The sequence below is a fragment of the Thalassophryne amazonica genome, chromosome 9 (genome assembly GCF_902500255.1).
Source record: "Thalassophryne amazonica chromosome 9, fThaAma1.1, whole genome shotgun sequence".
Lineage (NCBI taxonomy): Eukaryota > Metazoa > Chordata > Actinopteri > Batrachoidiformes > Batrachoididae > Thalassophryne > Thalassophryne amazonica.
The window spans coordinates 92,562,922-92,583,023 of record NC_047111.1 but is presented as its reverse complement, the minus strand read 5'-3'; the positions used below and the strand labels follow the sequence as shown (position 1 = coordinate 92,583,023).

The 20,102-nt window shown below is 40.6% G+C and overlaps 1 protein-coding gene and 1 long non-coding RNA gene across 2 annotated transcripts in view; one reads left to right on the top strand and one right to left on the bottom strand.

The window, feature by feature from the left end:
• Positions 1-20,102, bottom strand: part of LOC117517662 (unconventional myosin-XVIIIa-like) — a 218,386-nt gene that overhangs the window by 94,723 nt on the left and 103,561 nt on the right. Inside the window, 7 exon segments of the mRNA XM_034178771.1 lie at positions 2,254-2,382; positions 5,581-5,646; positions 9,063-9,172; positions 9,292-9,517; positions 10,395-10,581; positions 10,664-10,823; positions 14,845-14,983. Coding sequence (XP_034034662.1) covers positions 2,254-2,382; positions 5,581-5,646; positions 9,063-9,172; positions 9,292-9,517; positions 10,395-10,581; positions 10,664-10,823; positions 14,845-14,983 — 1,017 coding nt within the window.
• On the top strand, positions 1,882-19,676 carry LOC117517664. Its single transcript, XR_004562787.1, has 4 exons — positions 1,882-1,897; positions 5,813-5,818; positions 6,374-6,390; positions 19,545-19,676. It is a non-coding gene; the product is annotated as an uncharacterized LOC117517664 (long non-coding RNA).

The following is a 20,102-nucleotide window of genomic DNA, read 5'->3' as shown; positions in this document are numbered from 1 at the left end:
AATTAATATTATTTATGTTAAAATGTGTTAGAGATGTTTAAAAACACACAGAGATGTTTAAATGTTTTAAAAAACAATTTTAAAATATGACAAAAGGTAAAAAATATTATAACAGAAAGTTTATCAAAAACATGTTTAAAATGTTTGAAAAGAGTGTAAAATGTGTGAAAGAATAGAAAGTTCTTTAAAAATATGTTTTAAAATGTTTACAAAGGCTGTAAAATGTGCACATACATACAGTTCCTTAAAAATACAAACATATTTAAAATGTGTTTAACGTGTGTAAAAGAAAAAAAAAAAAGAAACACACGAAGATGTAGAAATTGTGTGTATGTGTGTCAGTGGGGGGGAGTGTTACTCTCCCACACTTTGAAAACCCCTGGAATATAGTATTCACAACCGTGTGTTCATTAGTGTATAGTTACCTGAAACAACAATCAAAGTGTTTTCATGAGCTTAGACTGAGCCTTTCATATCAACATGACAGCAGGCCCCCTCATGGAGGCCGCCATGTTGCGTCACGATGATCATACAAGGTCAGTCAATAAAGCATAGGTCCTTTTTATTTTTTTTCAAAAACTATATGGATTTCATTCATATGTTTTTACGTCAGACATGCTTGAACCCTCGTGCGCATGCGTGAGTTTTTCCACGCCTGTCGGTGACGTCATTCACCTGTGAGCACGCCTTGTGGGAGGTGTGGTCCAGCCCCCTCGTTGGAATTCCTTTGTCTGAGAAGTTGCTGAGAGACTGGCGCTTTGTTTGATCAAAATTTTTTCAAAACCTGTGAGGCACATCGAAGTGGACACAGTTCGAAAAATTCAGCTGGTTTTCGGTGAAACTTTTAACGGCTGATGAGAGATTTTGAGGTGATACTGTCGCTTTAAGGACTTCCCAAGGAGCGGGACGTCGCGCAGCGCTCCCAGGCGCCATTGTCAGCCTGTTTCAATCTGAAAACCTCCACATTTCAGGCTCTATTGATCCAGGACGTCGTGAGAGAACAGAGAAGTTTCAGAAGAAGTCGGTTTCATCATTTTTTCCGGATATTCCACTGTTAAAGGAGATTTTTTTAATGAAAGACGTGCGGACGGATTGCAGCGTCGGCTCGCAGCCGCCGCGACGCACCGCCACAGGAAAAACACCTCTGTTGGAAGCCTTAAGGACAAGTTGGAACATGCCCAGCTGTTAAACAATTTCTCAGATACTCACTCCACTGAATCCATCAAAAGCCGCCTGGATTTTACAAATGGTTATCAACACGGAGGTGTTTTTCCTGTGGCGGAGCGTCGCGGTGGCTGTGTCCCGACGCACGGACACGTCCGCACGTCTTTCATTAATAAAATCTCCTTTAACAGTGGAATATCCGGATAAAATGCTGAAACTGACTTCTTCTTTTTTCAGTCAGGACAAAAATGTATTTAAGTGGCACATTATTATTTTTAACTTGCACACCACCGTGGGCTAACCAGCTAATTTAATTGTTGTCTCAGAGTAAATGCATTTATTGTCATCAAAAATGCCATTACACTTGTCTGGTTGCATGGAAAGTCTCTCTGTGAAGATAAATGTGCACATGTTCACCTCACTAAATTTACATAAAGACTTTATGGGGCGGTGTGTTACAGAACTAGTCGCTCATCTGCTATCGACTTCTCAGAGGATTGTAGCACCAGCTGCGGAAGCTAAGGTAAGCAGCTAACTCTAAAGTCAGTTATCTTAAAAAAGCTTATTTACATTTAGTGAAACAATCATGCTTTATTCACTAAATGTAAATAAACGTGTTAAGGTTCTGTGTCTTACAGAACAAGTTCGTCCTCTACAATCAAACTGTAATTACTCAGAGGAGCTAAGAGGCTAAGGTAAGTGGCTAACTTTAAAAAGCAGTCATTTTAAAAATGTATTTACATTTAGTGAGACAAACATGCCTACGTCCACAGAGAAACTCTGTGCAGCTCAACACTTCTAATGAGGTTTTTGCCTGTTCAGTGAAAACAAGAGTGCCGCTTTACTTCTAAAAAAAGATATCTTGTTGAAATTTGGCCCAAAATTTGACATCAACCTTACCATAAGCTTAAAAAAATAAATGGGTTTCACGAAAGAAAAAAAAAAAAGACCACCTCCAGATTTGTCACCTTGGCCTGAACTAATGCATATGATGTTTCTCTTGTTTGAACATATTTCTCATTTTGTGTTGTCTCAATGTTTGCAGCTCACATGTGTCTGTAACATCATGTGAGGTCATTTCTTCCCTACCTTTCTTTTCTTGAAAGCCTGCTTTGCCAGATAGCCTCTGCACGCAGCCTGGAAGAGGGTTAGATTACATTTGGTCTGCTCATCTCGCTGTTCCTCAAGCTTCACCAAGGTACCGGCCCTGAAGAACAACTAGCTCAAAAACACAAATGCACACAGAAAAGCAAATCAACTCCTCAGCAAAGGACAAAAGTTCACAACAAGTGACCCAGTGCTAATTTCATGTAGGAAGAAATGTAATTCAGTAAATGTCCTTTTGGTGTGAAACACAAGAAAACTGATTTAAGAAACTCTATTAAAAAAAAAATGTGTGTTGAAGTAAGAAACCAGTAGGAAACAGTGCAATCCTTGGACATTTAAATCTTACTGAAGTCTATATGGACAATCAGCCTTGTGCTTTTCGAACCTGAGCCACAGGTGGAACACATAAATAAACAGCCAGCAGAAGGACGATCACATCCCAGCCTTGCTCAAAGGTATTCTGAATTCCAGATGGTGACTGCAAACTATTAGAATGGACAGACGAGGACAGAGCAAGGTCTCAAAATGAGTCTTGGTGATTTTTTTTTAACCTCATTCATATAGGATCTGTTAACAAAGCAGCTTTACATACATAGAATCTAAAAATCACAGAGTGATGCGTTCAATGACATGAAGGACACTGCTTCAGCATTAGATCAATTAGCCCTCTCTAATGGGAGATTTTATTTTGCCAAGAACTAAAAATATTGAGGGTTGGTCTAACTGGCAGGCATGCTTCTACAATGCCAAAGGAATTCTTTGTGAATGGCCAAACTGCATTTGTCTACTTCTGAGCTCATTTCAAACTCCAGCGTCTGGCCTCATGTGCAACTCCCTCCAAACTGTCCCCGTGTGATGTTTTAATGGGGGCCCTATGCTCTGTGTCTCTGAGAGCACAAGTTCCACTGTTTTGTACTTTATTGTTTCCTTTGATGTCCTTTCTTGGCTGGTGGCGACTTTCCAGCTGATAGGATTAGACATCAGCGTGCCAGCCTCTGCCAGGCAGCGATTACTTCACAACGGTTGCGGTGAAAAACAAAGAGTACCCTCTCTTGCAAGAATTTGATGTAATGAGCCCAGTAGAAAGCATAATCAGGATTACAGCCACAAAGAGGCACGGGGTCCTCGGGTAGTTCTTCGCTAAGGCTTGGCAATTCCCCAAAAAGAAGCAAAGAGAAAGAGGGTTATTGGTAAACAACCGCCAACACTCACCTCTAGTGAAAGGTTGAAGAAAGCAGACTGACTGAATTTACCCTTCTGGTCAGGTAATAGGCTCCAACCTATAGACTGTATATACGATACACTTGATAAATCCTCCATGATGTCGCCCATAGGTTTTCTGAATATCATGCCTGGAACTGAAATGGGGTGCCTCAATATGTCACCATCTTGTCAGTGTCTGACTCCATCTAGCTTTTGGTCAACGCAATACTGGGTAAAGAAGTGGAGTATGGGCAAGATCTGCAAAACCTCGGGGAGCCAAAACACACCCACCTATGACGTTAAGTTATCAGACTAGCTAAAGCTAACAGGCTAGGTCACCTGAATTTCAGTGATTGATTAAGACATGTTTTTTGCAAAATGGTTGGATTAAAAACTACAGCCGGCATATTTCCTCTATAACTGCAGAACTATCACTGTAGCTAATGTCACCAACCCAACAATATCTCTTAATTAGTACTAACAATGCTAACATACAAATGACATAATACCATATTCCACTCAATGGAAATACTGGAGCACCAACTTCTTTTATGAACCATTAGTAAAATAAACTGCACAGCAATCCATGTTATCTCAGATATTTGTCATAAAATGCTCAGAAAGGACAAATACAGTCGGGTTCTCAGCATGTAGTGTCCTGTACTAGCAAGGCCCTTGACCCGGCACAGTAGCTGTCACTAAAAGTGACCACGCCTTTAATTATTCATAATTTTAGGAATAAATTAAACAGATTAATTATATATCACCTCCTCTCACCCCCATGAAAAAATTGTCAAGAAAAGTGAAAGGAGCTACAGAGACCATTTTTTTTATTTTTATTTTTATTTTTGCAAGAGGTTGTTAATGCATTTATTTTTGCTATACATTTGAGATTTTAGCATGGCTGTTAACTTATTTGTTGTGTTGTTTTGTTTTAATAATTGTTCATTTCAATGTCTATAGAATATTTTAATGATGTTCAAGCTTTAATATCTGTTTCTAAGACATTATGGTGCTATCTTCTATCTGGCACAACACAGTCCACAGGACAGCACAAATATGATCGATAGTTTTGCATGTTTGTGCACCATGAGTGTGTTGGTCTTAAAATGAGGTGTGGTCAGGCACAGCGTTGGATTACAGCAATTGTGAGGCAGCAGAAAGCGACTGCACCATTGAAACCAAAAACAAATTGGTCTAATGTCCAATGTACCCACTGTAGCCAAGTGCTTGCTCACAGGGGGTCGTTTTGACCGTTGGGGTTTTACATAATTATGGTATGGCCTTGCCTTACAATATAAAGCGCCTTGGGGCAACTGTTTGTTGTGATTTGGCGCTATATAAAAAAATTGATTGATTGATTAATGTCAAGCACACTTTATTGCTGTTCATGTTGCACAACATTCAGATACGTCTTACATAGGCAGGTTCACAATCTGTTTATACTTTGCTTGTACACACATTAAAACTGGCAGCAGTTAACACAAAAGGAAAACTACAAAACTTGTTATTGCTTCAGTGCTTCACTTCAAGGAGCTTTGGCGGTTGCTCTCCACTCATGGGTTTTAATGACTTGTGCATAGATCCATTAACTTTTCATAAAACCTCTCACTTGATGCAACTGTCTAAATAGCAGTGTACCAGGTTCCAGCACACTCAGATTCTTAAAGGGGATGACAGATCAAAATCTGACTGGTGTAATTATGTTATGCCAAAAACACACCCATGACTAATTAGCTGACTAAATACAGCTCTCAGATTATATGCCCTATAAATACCAAAGAGGAGTTGGGCACGCCCCAAATGCACTTGTCTCATGCACTTCAAACCTTGCACCATAGATGGTCAAGCGAGGATTTTTGACTTTCTGACAAATATGGACATTTGTTGGCACATTAACCCTCAAGGGTCTAGAAAAAATAAATAAATAAAACATTGGCATGAACTCGCCAGCAAGTTCATGGACCCCTGCGAGTTAAGCAGACTTAAGCCAAAAGAACTATAGAGTTAATGCTGAAACTTGTTACCCAATCATTTTGTAGTTATTTACCCAGGTTTAATCTTAAAGGTGTTTAACTAGGTTGAAGGTGTGTTTCCTTTACTTACCCTGCTTAGACCCATGTGGTAGCTGCTCTTCTCCAGGTCCAAGGACTCCAAAAGCTCCTCTACAGCCTGGGTAAAAGCACACAAACACACATGCATATACACGCAAATACAAATGGACACACACTTTTACAACAGGAACTACTGCAGACACTGCAACAGGTGTCCAAAGTGACTGTGATGAGCTAATGGGATGGTACGACTTTTTCTTCCCGCTCACATCCATTCACTGCAGTATTTTGTTGTGCAACATGGTAAACAGTCAAAATAATTCATTTGCGCCAGACAATTTCCTCATGACCCCCGAGCGTTCCTCTGGCTACGCCAGCTATGGAGCCTCTCTATGTCCATCTACCAGCTTTAGCATGTCACTCTCAGCTTTTTCTTGCTCCTATTGGAGCCTCCAGGCTGAAAGAAACATCTCGATTACACCAGGAGAAATTTGCCATGAGCACTGAGGGGCTTTTGTTTGCTGGTGTTTCCACAGAAACTCAACCTCAATACACTGACACAGGGGAAAAGAGCTTTTCTATGCCTTAACCCCATTCTTTCACTCTCTTTCTCTCTCTCTCTCTCTCTATATAAACAAACTTCTGTGTCTGTTTTTTTTTTTCTTCAATACAGGGTTTCTTTTGCAATGGCTCAGTGAACAAAACACCTGTACTGCTAGACTATTCACTATTAAAAACAAAGGTTGCAAAATACAATTGAGATAGAATTCAGGCAAAAACCATAAACTGAGTGTTTACCGGACAAACCCTCCATGATGTCACCAACAACATTTCTGAAGAGCCAGTTTGAAACCCAAATGGGGTTGGTTCCAAATGTGACTATCTTGACAGTGCCTAACTCTCAAGTAAAGCGGTGGCGCATGGGCAAAACCAGTGTGATGCATGAAATGTGAACACGTCATCTCATACTTACCAAACAAGCTAAGGCTAATAGCCTAATCTCACCTGGAGTGTTTGATTAGAACATATTTTTTGTGGATTGATTGATGGGTTTCATAATAGGTGGCTTGGATGCAGTTATTAATAATCATGACCGGAATATTGCCTCAGTAAACCTGGAGTAACAATGGAGCTAACATCAGCAAGCTATGGATAAGTGCTAAGTAAAGCTAACAGTGCTAACATACAAAATACTAAAATTTCACTTGATAGAAAGAGCAGAGCAACAAATTATTAGATGGTCCATTAATATGAGTGAAGTGCCACGAAGTTCGCTCTGTGGTAGACAGAGGCACAAACCAGAAATGGCACAAAAAAGTAAAAAGCTGTAAAAAGCCACAAACACTTCGCTCATTCATGTTCAGGACATACAGTAGTGTTCAGAATAATAGCAGTGCTAAAAGATTAATCCAGGTTTTGAGTATATTTCTTATTGTTACATGGGAAACAAGGTACCAGTAGATTCAGTAGATTCTCACAAATCCAACAAGACCAAGCATTCATGATATGCACACTCTTAAGGCTATGAAATTGGGCTATTAGTAAAAAAAAGTAGAAAAACGGGTGTTCACAATAATAGTAGCATCTGCTGTTGACGCTACAAACTCAAAACTAATATGTTCAAACTTCTTTTTTAGCAATCCTGTGAATCATTAAACTAGTATTTAGTTGTATAACCACAGTTTTTCATGATTTCTTCACATCTGCAAGGCATTAATTTTGTTGGTTTGGAACCAAGATTTTGCTCGTGTACTAGTGTGCTTGGGGTCATTGTCTTGTTAAAACACCCATTTCAAGGGCATGTCCTCTTCAGCATAAGGCAACATGACCTCTTCAGGTATTATGACATATCCAAACTGATCCATGATACCTGGTATGCGATATATAGGCCCAACACCATAGTAGGAGAAACATGCCCATATCATGATGCTTGCACCACCATGCTTCACTGTCTTCACTGTGAACTGTGGCTTGAATTCTGAGTTTGGGGGTTGTCTCACAAACTGTCTGCGGCCCTTGGACCCAAAAAGAACAATTTTACTCTCATCAGTCCACAAAATATTCCTCCATTTATCTTTAGGCCAGTTGATGTGTTCTTTGTCAAATTGTAACCTCTTCTGCACATGTCTTTTATGTAACAGAGGGACTTTGCGGGGGATTCTTGCAAATAAATTAGCTTCACACAGGCGTCTTCTAACTGTCACAGCACTTACAGGTAACTCCAGACTGTCTTTGATCATCCTGGAGCTGATCAGTGGGTGAGCCTTTGCCATTCTGGTTATTCTTCTATCCATTTTGATGGTTGTTTTCTGTTTTCTTCCACACGTGTCTGGTTTTTTGTCCATTTTAAAGCATTGGAGATCATTGTAGATGAACAGCCTATAATGTTTTGCACCTGTGTATAAGTTTTCCCCTATCCAATCAACTTTTTAATCAAACTATGCTGTTCTTCTGAACAATGTCTTGAACGTCCCATTTTCCTCGGGCTTTCAAAGAGAAAAGCATGTTCAACAGGTGCTGGCTTCATCCTTACATAGGGGATACCTGATTCACACTGATTCACACCTGTTTGTTCCACAAAACTGACAAACTCACTGACTGAATGCCATACTACTATTATTGTGAACACCCCCTTTTCTACTTTTTTTTTACTAATAGCCCAATTTCATAGCCTTAAGAGTGTGCATATCATGAATGCTTGGTCTTGTTGGATTTGTGAGAATCTACTGGTACCTTGTTTCCCATGTAACAAGAAGAAATATACTCAAAACCTGGATTAATCTTTTTAGTCACATAGCACTACTATTATTCTGAACACTACTGTATACATATTACAGTTAAACCTATGCCAAACCATATTATCTAATATATATATTTAGTGGTTTCCTGCTGTCACCGAAAGCAACTAAGCCCTAACTGCTCATAACTTTACATCTTAAAATATCTTCACTCCCCTCTCCCCATACAGCTGTCATCAACAAGTAAACTAAATAAAGAGACCAAAATTCTTGCTGTTTTTTAAACAAAGTTATAAACATGTTTATTTCTGCTGTAAAGTTGGTGATTTTAACATTTCTGCTGTAAAATTGGTGATTTTAACATGGCATCTGTGGGGATTAACGCCTTTTTGGAGCCAGCATCAAGCGACCATTCCATGGAATCTGCGATTTGGCAATTCCATGTTGGCATCATTTTTCAGCACTAGCACTTGGCAAAACTTAGCAACTAATTTCCATCACAGTGATCTACCTCAACATTTTTTCTGTAGCTTTGAATACAACAAAGCACTTTCTAAGCCACAATAGAGATCTGTCTACTTAACAGGCGGGTTCCTGATAAGGTTAAGTCGATTAGATCAGTACAAAAGCTCTGATGGATGAAGGGTTATTTCTCTGTCAGTCGGCTGCTGACAAATCAGGGCCAGATGTAATGAAGCCGACTCTTCACAACATTAATCTTCACTGTGCTTGGCCACAGGCAGAGGTGTATATTTTACTCTCTCTCTATCTCTCTCTCTCTCTCTGACTGACTTACTCTCTTCTCGTCCTTCACTATGTAATTCCTTCCATGCTTCTTGGTGAGGTGCGGCGCCAGCACATCAAAGCGCCGACGAAACTCAGAGAAGACCATGTGATCGGGGTAGCCTGTGGAGGTCAGCGTTGAATAACAACATGCAAAAGAGAAATGGGAATTCAATTCAGATTTTTGGCCCGGCACGTGGATAATAGGTTCTGTAAGTGAAGAATTTCCGCAGCAAACTCACCTTGTCGGTAAATCCGGAGAGCATCCAGCAACTTGGAGCCACGGAGCTGAGCACGGAGCAAGGCTACATCGAGCTGCATTAAAGTGGGATCTCCACTCTCCCCCTGAGCATCACATTCTCCTTCTTTAAACAGAGATCCACTCAGAGCCTTGAGGGCATCTGCCTTTGGCAATATGCAGTGAACAAAGTGAATCCTGGACCGTCGCACCATGTCAAGAAGTGCATCCTAGAAAATACAGAGGTGGGTTAGGGGGATCTGGAGGAAACAGCAAAACCATCAATGCAATGCCATCCACCGACTTATACTGTAATTCGAGAAATATTTGTTCGTTTGTGTATTCGACTGTTTGTTCCACTACTGCTTGGACCAATTGGGCAGTGCAGTCCCGTTTGAGGGCGGGCGCTAAAGGGGTCAAATATGACGCATATGATGTAATTTCTCTACTTCCGGGGACAGAAACACGGCACTTTCTCTGAGATTTACACACAATCAAAGTGAAAATGCAAAGAAAAAGTGACGATGAGGTGGAAAGTGGACATGTGTTGCGGTTTGTTTATGACCCGGAGCTCAAACATGTCGAGGCAGGTTTGCAGGTGAGAGAACGCAGCTACTCTGGTTAGCTGTGTAGGCTAACACTTACCGACACGACGTCTCCCGTTGGCTTCGTCTTCCCTTCTCCACTGGGAACTGTAAAAACTGCACTTTTTGTGACTGCTTTGGTGATTGCAGCCAAGAACAAAACAGTACACCGTTTTTCCGTGTGAAGTTATACTGTGTATATATTGCACAATGGGAGCGGATGTTCCCCTTAAGTGGTCAAATATCACGCAGGGTCCAAATGAGACTGCGCTGACGTATTTTCAACAAATAATCTGTGTGCATGATGTAGGTTGATCCCTGTTTTGACTTTAAGGGGTTTCTTGTGGCAAAGGTCAATGTCATTGTGGTCAAAAGTCAAATTTTTGGTTTATCTCTCAGTTTGCTCAACGTGACTCGGGTGTACGCTGACATTCTGCTAACAAACCAACAAATAACCAAACGGGTGAAAATATAACCTCCTTGGTGAAGATGATACAAACTAATCTCAGTGTCGTCTCCTCACCACTTGGAGTTTGATCTGGATACACTGGGATTTCTTCTTAACCGCAGCCACCCCTGTTCCAAAGGTTTTCCTCATGCTTGTGGCCCGTCTCAAGGATAGCTGAGATGCACTTTCTGCACCAGCGATGGAACTGGACAAAACTGTGGCTCCACCCGCTCGGCTCGTGAACAGCGAGCTGATGATCTTCCTGCAAGAGATGCTATGCATCAACCGGAACCACCTAAGGTATTAGCCTATTGAATTATGCACCATGTTTTTGGAATTCTTACTTCTGGGAGTCCCGCAGAAGGCTCGCAGCATTGGTGGAGGCAGGATTCTGCTTGGCGTAGTTCAACCACCCACGGGCACTATACTCCACCCAGTCAGTCCCATGACTGTGACCCAGCAGGAAATGATTATCCTTCTCACTCTTTAGGAGGAAAGTGTGACCTGGTGTTAGTGGAAGACACATTTGTGAGGTATGTTGCACATAAAAAAGCGCAATTTCATGATTTCATGAAAATCTGGTCCCAACCTAATACTTATTTTAGTATTAAAATGTTCAATATTTTGAGAGAAGACCTTTTGTAGCCAGTAACAAACATTTCCATTAGGTCAATTTGAATAGTTTAAAAAGGTTGCACCATTCATGAAAACATTCTCTGGCATCCACTCACTTTTTGACAGAAGGCAAAATTTTTAGTTGAAATGTTCAGTTAAGAAATGCAGTACTTTATTGAGCCCTGAAAGGAAATGTGGCTTGCGCATTTAACTGTACTAATCAACAAGAGTTGTCGGAGATTGTGGCTGGCCAATTACAGGTCTTCAGACATCGGTTTGGCCGAGGGCAGTGACAAAAAAATTAACCTAATGTGAATTTTTTCCATCCAGATTTGACTCATTCAACCTCAATCTTCAAATCAATTTCATTACAGTTTATTTATGTAAGTAAGTCCCTTCGGCTGCTCCCTTGTTTGCACTCGGGGTCGCCACAGAAAATCCAAGGTGGATCTGCATGTTGATTTGGCACAGGTTTTACACCAGATGCCCTTCCTGATGCAACTCCACATTACATGGAGAAATGTGGCAGGGGTGGGATTTGAACCCAGAACCTTCTGAACTGAAACCAAGCGCATTAACCACTTGGCCACCACCCCTGCTCTCAATACAGTTTATTTATACAGTGCCAAATTATAACAAAGATTGCCCTGAGGCTAAATACGCATACGAGTACAGTTTAAATTTCCCTCACCCCCTGAGCAAGCACACTGGAAAAAGTGGTAAGGGAAAAACTCCCTCAGGTGAGTTTTTTTGATTTTTGGAAGAAACCTCAAGCAGACCAGACTCTGTGGGTTGACCATCTGTTTTGGCCATACTAAAAAATAACAAACCAACAAAATCAAACAACGCATGCAGGGATAGGAATGCTGCAGCTCAGCAAACATACATATAGCGTGGAGTTATGACAATGATCGATGGCTCAAAACAGAGTCCCATTAACCCTCTGTGGTCGGAGGACATTTTTTGGACAGTTCACTTGCCTGGCATAAATGTTTTATTATTGCTTTTAACAGCTCTCCCTGCATCCCACAATCAAGTTTTATGGGGGTTTTTTCAGGACAACCTGTACTTTCAGAATATAGTATTTTATAAGTGTAATAAAGGTTTACAATCAGAAATAAAAAAGGAAAAAATAAAGCGGAAAATAATTTTCACACACATTTATTCAAAACACACAGCAAATTATAATAAACTGTTTTGACACTTTATAAAGGTAATTTGGGCTCTTGTGTGAAAGACTGTACAACAAAAAGGTTCAAACAATAAACACAAATGCACATTTTGAACAATATATACAAAATGGTCTATGCGTTTTGTTTGTCTTCATCTCAAAGCAATTTCTGTCTGCTATTACAAAAAGGTCACATCACAAACTTCTACTTCTCTGAAGTTGACTGTGTGTTTGTTCTCTCCTTCTCTGAAAGCAGCTTTCACACTTTGGCCCATTTACACTCTGAGGAGCAGCCCCTCCCCCCTCGCTCCATTGATATGGTAAACAGTGCTTTACGCCGGAGCGAGAGAACTTGCCACAGGCTTATCCAATAACATTCACAGGAAAACTATTGGAGCAATCCTGATACTCACACACTCTTTGTTTGAGCATGTGAGATTGTATAAGAGGCCCTCCATCTGCTCACTTTCACTGATCGCTGTGCGTAATGGCGCAGGGCGCATTGGAGCAGTCAGGGGCAGTGGTGTCAAAAGTACACACATTTGTTACTTAAGTAGAAGTATAGATACTGCAGTTTAAAAACACTCTGGTAAAAGTTGAAGTATCAACTTGACCTCTTTACTCGAGTAAAAGTGAAAAAGTATGTACTCCAAAACCTACTTAAAGTATAAAAGTATAAAGTAACCTTTTAAAAAAAAAAAGAAAAAAAAAAAGGCAGATGCCACTATATGAATTGAAAGCTTAATTTAAAAACTGATTTGTTCTACATGTGGCCTAAGACCCAAAACCCAAAATTACCCCCCAACACCACCTGCACGAAAATGTTTCAATTCTAGGAGCTCTGAAATGCAATCTGGGACTATTCCAGACAATAAACTGCAGTGAGTGCAGCATCCATTTAGTGAAGGAAAAAACAACTTTCCTTATTCAGATTCATTCCAGTAGTATTCTGCTCTTACAAGGATGCAGCAGTTTTCTAGTTTGGCAGATAGTTCTGGAGGAAATCACTGAAGAAATTAACACATTGAACATATGGTTTCACCGAAACAAATTATCATTAAATAAGACAGGGATGAAGTGGAGGTGTAAGAGTCACTAGGTGTTCACAGGAAACATTTATTTATGTATGTATGTTCATTGTTAGTTGCTTTTATATTTTCTGTTGTGTTTCTATTCAGGTTCTTTTTGCCTTTTTCTCTAAAATTGTATATAATAATCATTAGATTATTAATATATAAACAAAAATAAATTTAAGAAATATTACATTTTCAAAACAAATGCACCCGAATGTGATGAGAGCTGCTTAATGCTAACTTTTAACATTGAAAATGCCATAGACATGCTAACGCGTTAGCGGCGCTCCCGTTTTTAAGTTATAAAATACATCTATCAACTGTTTCAGAAGACCATAACAGGTCGGTTTAACATAGAAAAGGTAAATAATACTCACAGAAGTATGCTCTTTAGGGTTTTAGCGGGGGAAAGTTAAGCGAAAGAAAGAAAGAATAAACGAAGCAATAGGTCGAAGCATTGCTTCAATCTGCGAACCACTGCTTGGATTGGTTCATAGCAAAGCCGTGCTGCAGAAAAGTTGATTACAGGCGCACATGACGTGAAATATATATATATATAAACATTAAACTGAAGCCAAGAGTAACGAGGCTGTTTGTTTTAAAAATGTAAGGAATAGAAAGTACAGATACTTGTGTGAAAATGTAATGAGTAGAAGTCAGAAGTAGGCAGAAAAGAGATACCTAAAAAGTGTACTTAAGTACAGTAACGAAGTATTTGTACTTCGTTACTTGACACCTCTGGTCAGGGGGCTATTCAAACGGGCCAACTAGTAACACATCACTCCTAAAAACAATCTTTGGTGTATCACGTGAGGTAAATCTGCCCTACGATTGGATTTTGGAAAACCATGTGACGGTGAACCAATTCTGATTGTACACTCACATTGCGCACGTCATCACAAAGCTTCTATGAGGAGTACAAAGATGGTGGATGGCTGGCTTGAAAGTCCGTGGAGTTAACTTTTCAGCAAAAAAGTAAGTTTCTATCTCATATCATTAAAAAGTTATTCAGAATTTAGTAAAACGTGGTCTCGTATACCACGGCGTCAGCCCCAGATGGTTAACATTGAATATAACTGGTGAGTGTATGTTTTGACCACATGAGAGTCCATTAACCTGTACACATGCTCTGGATCTCAAATAGCTTCAAGTAGATCCCACATATCCCAGTTGTGTTTGTATGTATGCATATGCATGTAAGCTCCCATGTCGATACAACTGGGATGTATTCTAACACTGGGATGCGAACCAGTGACCTAAGATGACAACTCTTTGGTATTAGGTCTCTTCAGAGGATGCTTGGGTACCTTTGGAATCACTTTATGTCCAGTGAACATTCACTTAGGGAGACTCAAATGCATGATTTGCATTGAGAGGGAATGTCAGCTAAAACATTTTAGCCATGTGGCACATTGCCTCAGTGTTGAAGACTCCAGCAGCTGCAGAAGACCCACATTTCACCTGGCTGCAGCAGATAGGTGGTTATTTTCAAGAGATGGGGGTGTACCAGTTGTCTGTGTAGGTGGTTGCCCCAAAATGGGTCTGTAGTATGATGGATGCAGCAACATGCAACACCGGAACATGCTCCCAGACCTGACCTGAAGTTCCCAACTTGGGTTTGCCATCTTTACCAACATCTTGAATGCAGAATTAATCATCTCCTTACCTTTACTTTCTCCCTCAGCAGGTCCATAATAGCTGAAGAGGCGTCCCAATAGTGTCTCCTCTGAACCCCCAGGTTGCAGCGCCTCCTCCTCCATCAGCCACAGAAGGCCTCGAGCCTCGTCTGTTCGGAGTGTCCGCACCTGTCGAAAGTCGCAAGGTATTCGGGTCACTGTGCAGCCCAAAAGCGAATGCAAACCCTCTCTAACAGGCCCGTGTCTGAGCTGCTCTGCAGCATGAAACTGACATACATGTAATGGTATCATGCAAGTTTCCATGAATCACAGCACGTATTAGCTCCTTAGTGCTGCAGAGAGCTTTCACACTCTGAAAGCTTACACACATAATAAATGTGTTTTTCGAATGAACGTGAGATCATTTCAGCATATTTATATATTTAAAAGCTAATGTCAAAACATTAACAGATCCCTATAAGCACTGTTTCACCTTTTCAGGCCTCTTCATTGAGGAGATATCTGAGAAAACATGGTTTCCTGTTAATTATGACACCTATGGGATGTCATGGTAACATCACTGCATTCATTGCAGTTGATTTACTGATTGATATAAACTTTACACCATTTGTCTATGAGTGATTTCCAAAGTGTGGGCCTGCAGGTTGGGCCCACTGCCCTGGTGGGCTATGAAGGTATTTCAGGTGGGACATGAGAAGTTATTAAAAATAAATTAAAAACCTACTTTGATTTTCAATTTGGTACAAAGAAAGTCATTTTGACCAAGTAATGGGAAAGTGGCATTAATGATTCAAGGTCAGTGAAATTCTTTGTGTAGGTGTAGAATCTATATGCAGAAAAGGAAAAAAAAAACTTTATAATGAGCTAATAAGCTATTAAGCTTAGAATGATGAATTCAGGGACAATGAGATTTTTTAACTTTATTTAGTTAGTTAGTTAGTTATTTTCCTGCATTCAGCCATCCCAAGGAATCTTTATGCAAGATTAGAAGTTACTGAACAGGTTTTTTCTGCAATAAATTGCAAAGTGTGAAAAATGATATTTGTGGCCCTTCTGGCAGGCCACATGGATTCAATCAGAAAGTCAATGTTGTGTGGACAAGGAGGGGAGGAGGTACTGCTGGCCCACCACCACCGGAGGGCGCCCTGCTTGGAGTGCAGGCTCCAAGCACGAGAGGACGCCAGACCCAGAAGAAGTGACAGCTGTCACTCATCCTCTGCACCAGCTGTCACTCGTTCATCATCACCACCATAAAAGCCGGACTGCAACTCCACCTCCCCGCCGAGAAATCGACTACCATTACCAAGGTAATTTCTCTGCTGAATTTAAACTGTGACTTACGTCTGATCTGTTTGCAGCCGTTGTCCTGTGGTGCCCTTTCAGCTGGGTTGGCGGTCAGTGAGAGAAGCGACGTCTTCGCCTCTCACTCCATCCAGATAAGTGGTAACAGGAGCTGCTAGTGTGTTCCTAGTTTGGAGGTGGAGGTGGTCCCTCCTAACTGTGTTTGGACTGAGAATTACTGAGTGTGCAGACTCACACTCACTCATCATATTTCTGCTTTCTGCCAGCAGTACCAGGGTCGACAGCCGAAGACAGAGGCCACCTGGGGACTCGGGACTTGGCGGCTCCGGTGTTCTTCAGACCGTTGGTGGTGGAAGCCGTGTGGGACGCGGCTTCTCTCTCGTCGGGGGTCTTCTATCTTCGAGCCTGCCCACACGTCACCTGGTGTTACATTGACTGTGCAAATTACTGTACGTTTCGTTGTGTATTATCACAACATTAAATTGTTACCTTTTTGGCTTATTCATTGTCCGTTCATTTGCGCCCCCTGTTGTGGGTCCGTGCTACGACACCTTCCCAACAGTCAACTTACCATGATCAAATTGTAATCCACGGAATGTTTGCACCAAATTTTAGGAACTACATTGAAACAATCGTGAGAAAGTCAGTGAATGGCAATTTTTAACCATAATGAGGGGTTAAAGCTACATTTACACATAACGATGGCAAGTCACAAATGCCAGTAGTATAAGTATACATTCTTGGCCCCTGATCACGAATGTAATGATTCAGGACAGAGGCGTCAGCTGTCCTCAGGAACTGCTGCAACCTGTTACCATGTGTTACGATTAATGGTACATGTTGCTGGAGAATTATCATGAACCATTATGCATGGTCAAGAATAATGTTCCATGTTGTTGCACGCTATCGCACGTAACAGTGCATCATTACGTTCTGTTATGTTGTGAATGATGTGAATTGTCTCTACACACACACAGCATATTCATCCAACCGTCAGTTTCTGAACAATTCAGATTGCTCCAGTTTGCTCCTCAAAATCCACAGCAGAAGAACTTTGACTGCATGCTTAGTTGGGCTCTGTGCCATGGAGTGGTGCAGAAAGGAGGAGGAGACTGAAAGAGCCAGGTGTGTGGCTTCACGCAGCTCTCATCTCACTCATTTTCCTGAACATCAGGCGCATGCAGCAGGTGGAACACCTGCAGAAGCGCACAGAGGAGCATTGAAACAAAACTTTTAGCTGAGTTGGCGTCACTGTCCTTCTTCAGCATACTGCAGCAATGAAACTGAATGCAGTGCAGCAGGGTTTAATTGTGCACACGTCAGAGAAGAATGCTGTCACGCTCTATTAAGGATCACCACTAATCGAGACGGATTAACACACTCAGTTGCAACCTCCATGACATGAGGCAAAATGAGGGTGGTGCGTGATATCTGTGGAAGATTTTTTTGACAGCCAAAAACATGCTTCAAGAAAATCACGAATATCACGCACCAACACGCTCTATTAAGAAACCTATTCAGATGTGTTAAGTCATGTTAAGAATGTCAGAAATGTGCCAAGAATGATGCAAATATGACATTCGTAATGCGCCTTGCCTATGTGTAAATGCACCATAGAAAGTTTCAGCATCAATGAAACTTTGTGTAGGTCGACAGTGATTCAAGGACTTTACATGGAGACTCATAGAAAATGTTACAAAGTAGTTTGTCTGAAATAAACTGCGTGTGGACGATAGAATAAGTGCACACCAGGCGTGACCTTGTGATACTACTGTATGCACAGAAGTACAGTGCTGTACATACACAGCCATATATCAGAAATTTCAAACTGAACTTTATTTAAGCTTTTCAATTATGAGCCACAGACAATTAGAATAAACCACTATTGTTTGGTGGATGACAACAAGCTCCATGGAGAATTATTCTGCTTTGAAGCAGCCAGATTGGTTAGCATGGCTAATGCCTGCAATGCATCCTGGGAGCTCGGGATCCAAACCCACAAAAACTATATTTTTTTATATAATTTATTTTATTTTTAGCGGCCATGTGGAAGTTACACTGGAGACATCCTCATCAGCAGCGCACACTGCACTGACTGCGAGGACAACAGAGCATCTGTTTGGAGGAGACACGTGACAATCAAGTCGAGCTTTAAGGACATATGACAATAACAGGAAAAACTGTCAGAGTGTAGAACTTTTGGATCAAAATGTCATTTTATTCTAAACAGCAGATCTTTGGAATTGAGCTCAGAATTGACTTTGATGAAACCTTTTTTTCCTGATTGAGCGAAGTGATGTACTGCAGTTCACCGCCCACTCCGCCCTCCTGACATTCCCATTAGGGTGGTGGACCCTTTAAAAAGTAAAGTGCTCAAACACGGTGCACACACTGATCTATGACTTTCCAAACTCTGTCTGTTTCCATGGTACAGTTCATAGCCTTCAAAGGCCAAACATTGATTTTCTTTCTTCAAGTCAATTCTGTAAGCTTTCTTTTCTGACTCATGCCATCTTTTTCTCTCCCAAACAAACTCCTTTCAATATTTAAAACCTAAATGCTGATATTTATTGAGCAATAAAGCTGTCCAGAAATTACTGGGGGAAACATAACTCAAAGTTTGTGATGTAATTCCCCTATGTGGGGTGGCCACGAGAGATCACAATGCTTCCAAATAAAGGCAACACTAGCAAATGCAGAAAGTTCTTACAAATACAGAAAAAATACAATTAGAATTCAAATCAACAACAGGTACTTATTAAAAAATGACATGAGAATTGAGAAACACTGTAAAATACAGAAAAAAACAAAAGTTTGAGCACATGCAAGTGCTCCATAGTGACCATTCAGTGCATTGTGGCACTCTTTTATCTTTATCTCTACCTGGTTAGCAGAACTGAGTAAGTGTATTTACTTTTTTGACAATTCCACTCTTAAGCTGCTACATTTTTTATTACGTCTGCCAAGGATGTAATAAAATCGTCGGCGTTTATTTATTTGTCTGTCTGTCTGTCTGTTAGCAGGATTACATTAAAACTACTGCACGGATTTTGAAGAAGGTTTCACCACAGGTAGATATTAGGACATGGAAGACTCCATTAAATTTTGGAGGTGATCTGGATCTGGATCCGGATTCTGGATCAGGATTTCACTTTGTAGACTTTTAAGGATTACATCAAAACTACTTCACGGATACGACATCATGATGTAAAACAAAGATCAGGAAGACACTATTTTGTTTCAGCTTGTGAATTAAATATCAGATTGCAACATCTTGATCAGTCGGACCATTCTGGATCAGTACGCAATTATGGCAATGTGTTGTGGAATCCAGATCCAGGTAAAGTCCAGGTCACGGTGTAAATTACATATCTTTTATTTTGAATTCTTGTCAACCCTTGGCAGATGTCACAAATCTTGGATTTAGGGGAAGTGATGGTCTAGTGGTTAAGCGTTGGGCTTGAGACCAGAAGATCCTCAGTTCAAATCCCAGCCTGAACGGAAAATCACTAAGGGCCCTTGTTCAAGGTGCTTAATCCCTAGTTGTTTCCAGTGTGTAGTGGGTGCCTTGCATGGCAGCAGCTTCACATCGGAGTGAATGTGAACCATTGATGTGTTAAGTGCTTTGAGTGTCTTATGCAGATGGAAAAGCGCTATATAAAACTGCAGTCCATTTACCATTTTATATAAATGCAGTCCATTTTGGATTGCTCTTGTTCTGTTGTTGTATTTTGCAGTACACTGAACACTCCAGCAGATAAGTTTTTTCTTCTTTTTTTGTGTTGCTATTGTAGTACTTCAGTTATGTTGTGGAACTTTGCAGCATGTTTGTCTTTTTGTGTGCACTGTGCAAAGACATGTTATCAAATTAATTTGTTGGATGCGCTCTAAGGCATATTTGTTTGTTTTCTCATGTTTGCAAGTGTTTTTGATGAAGTGTTTTCTGCAGCCCAGTCTCACATTTTTGTTGTTTTTTTTCTTTGTT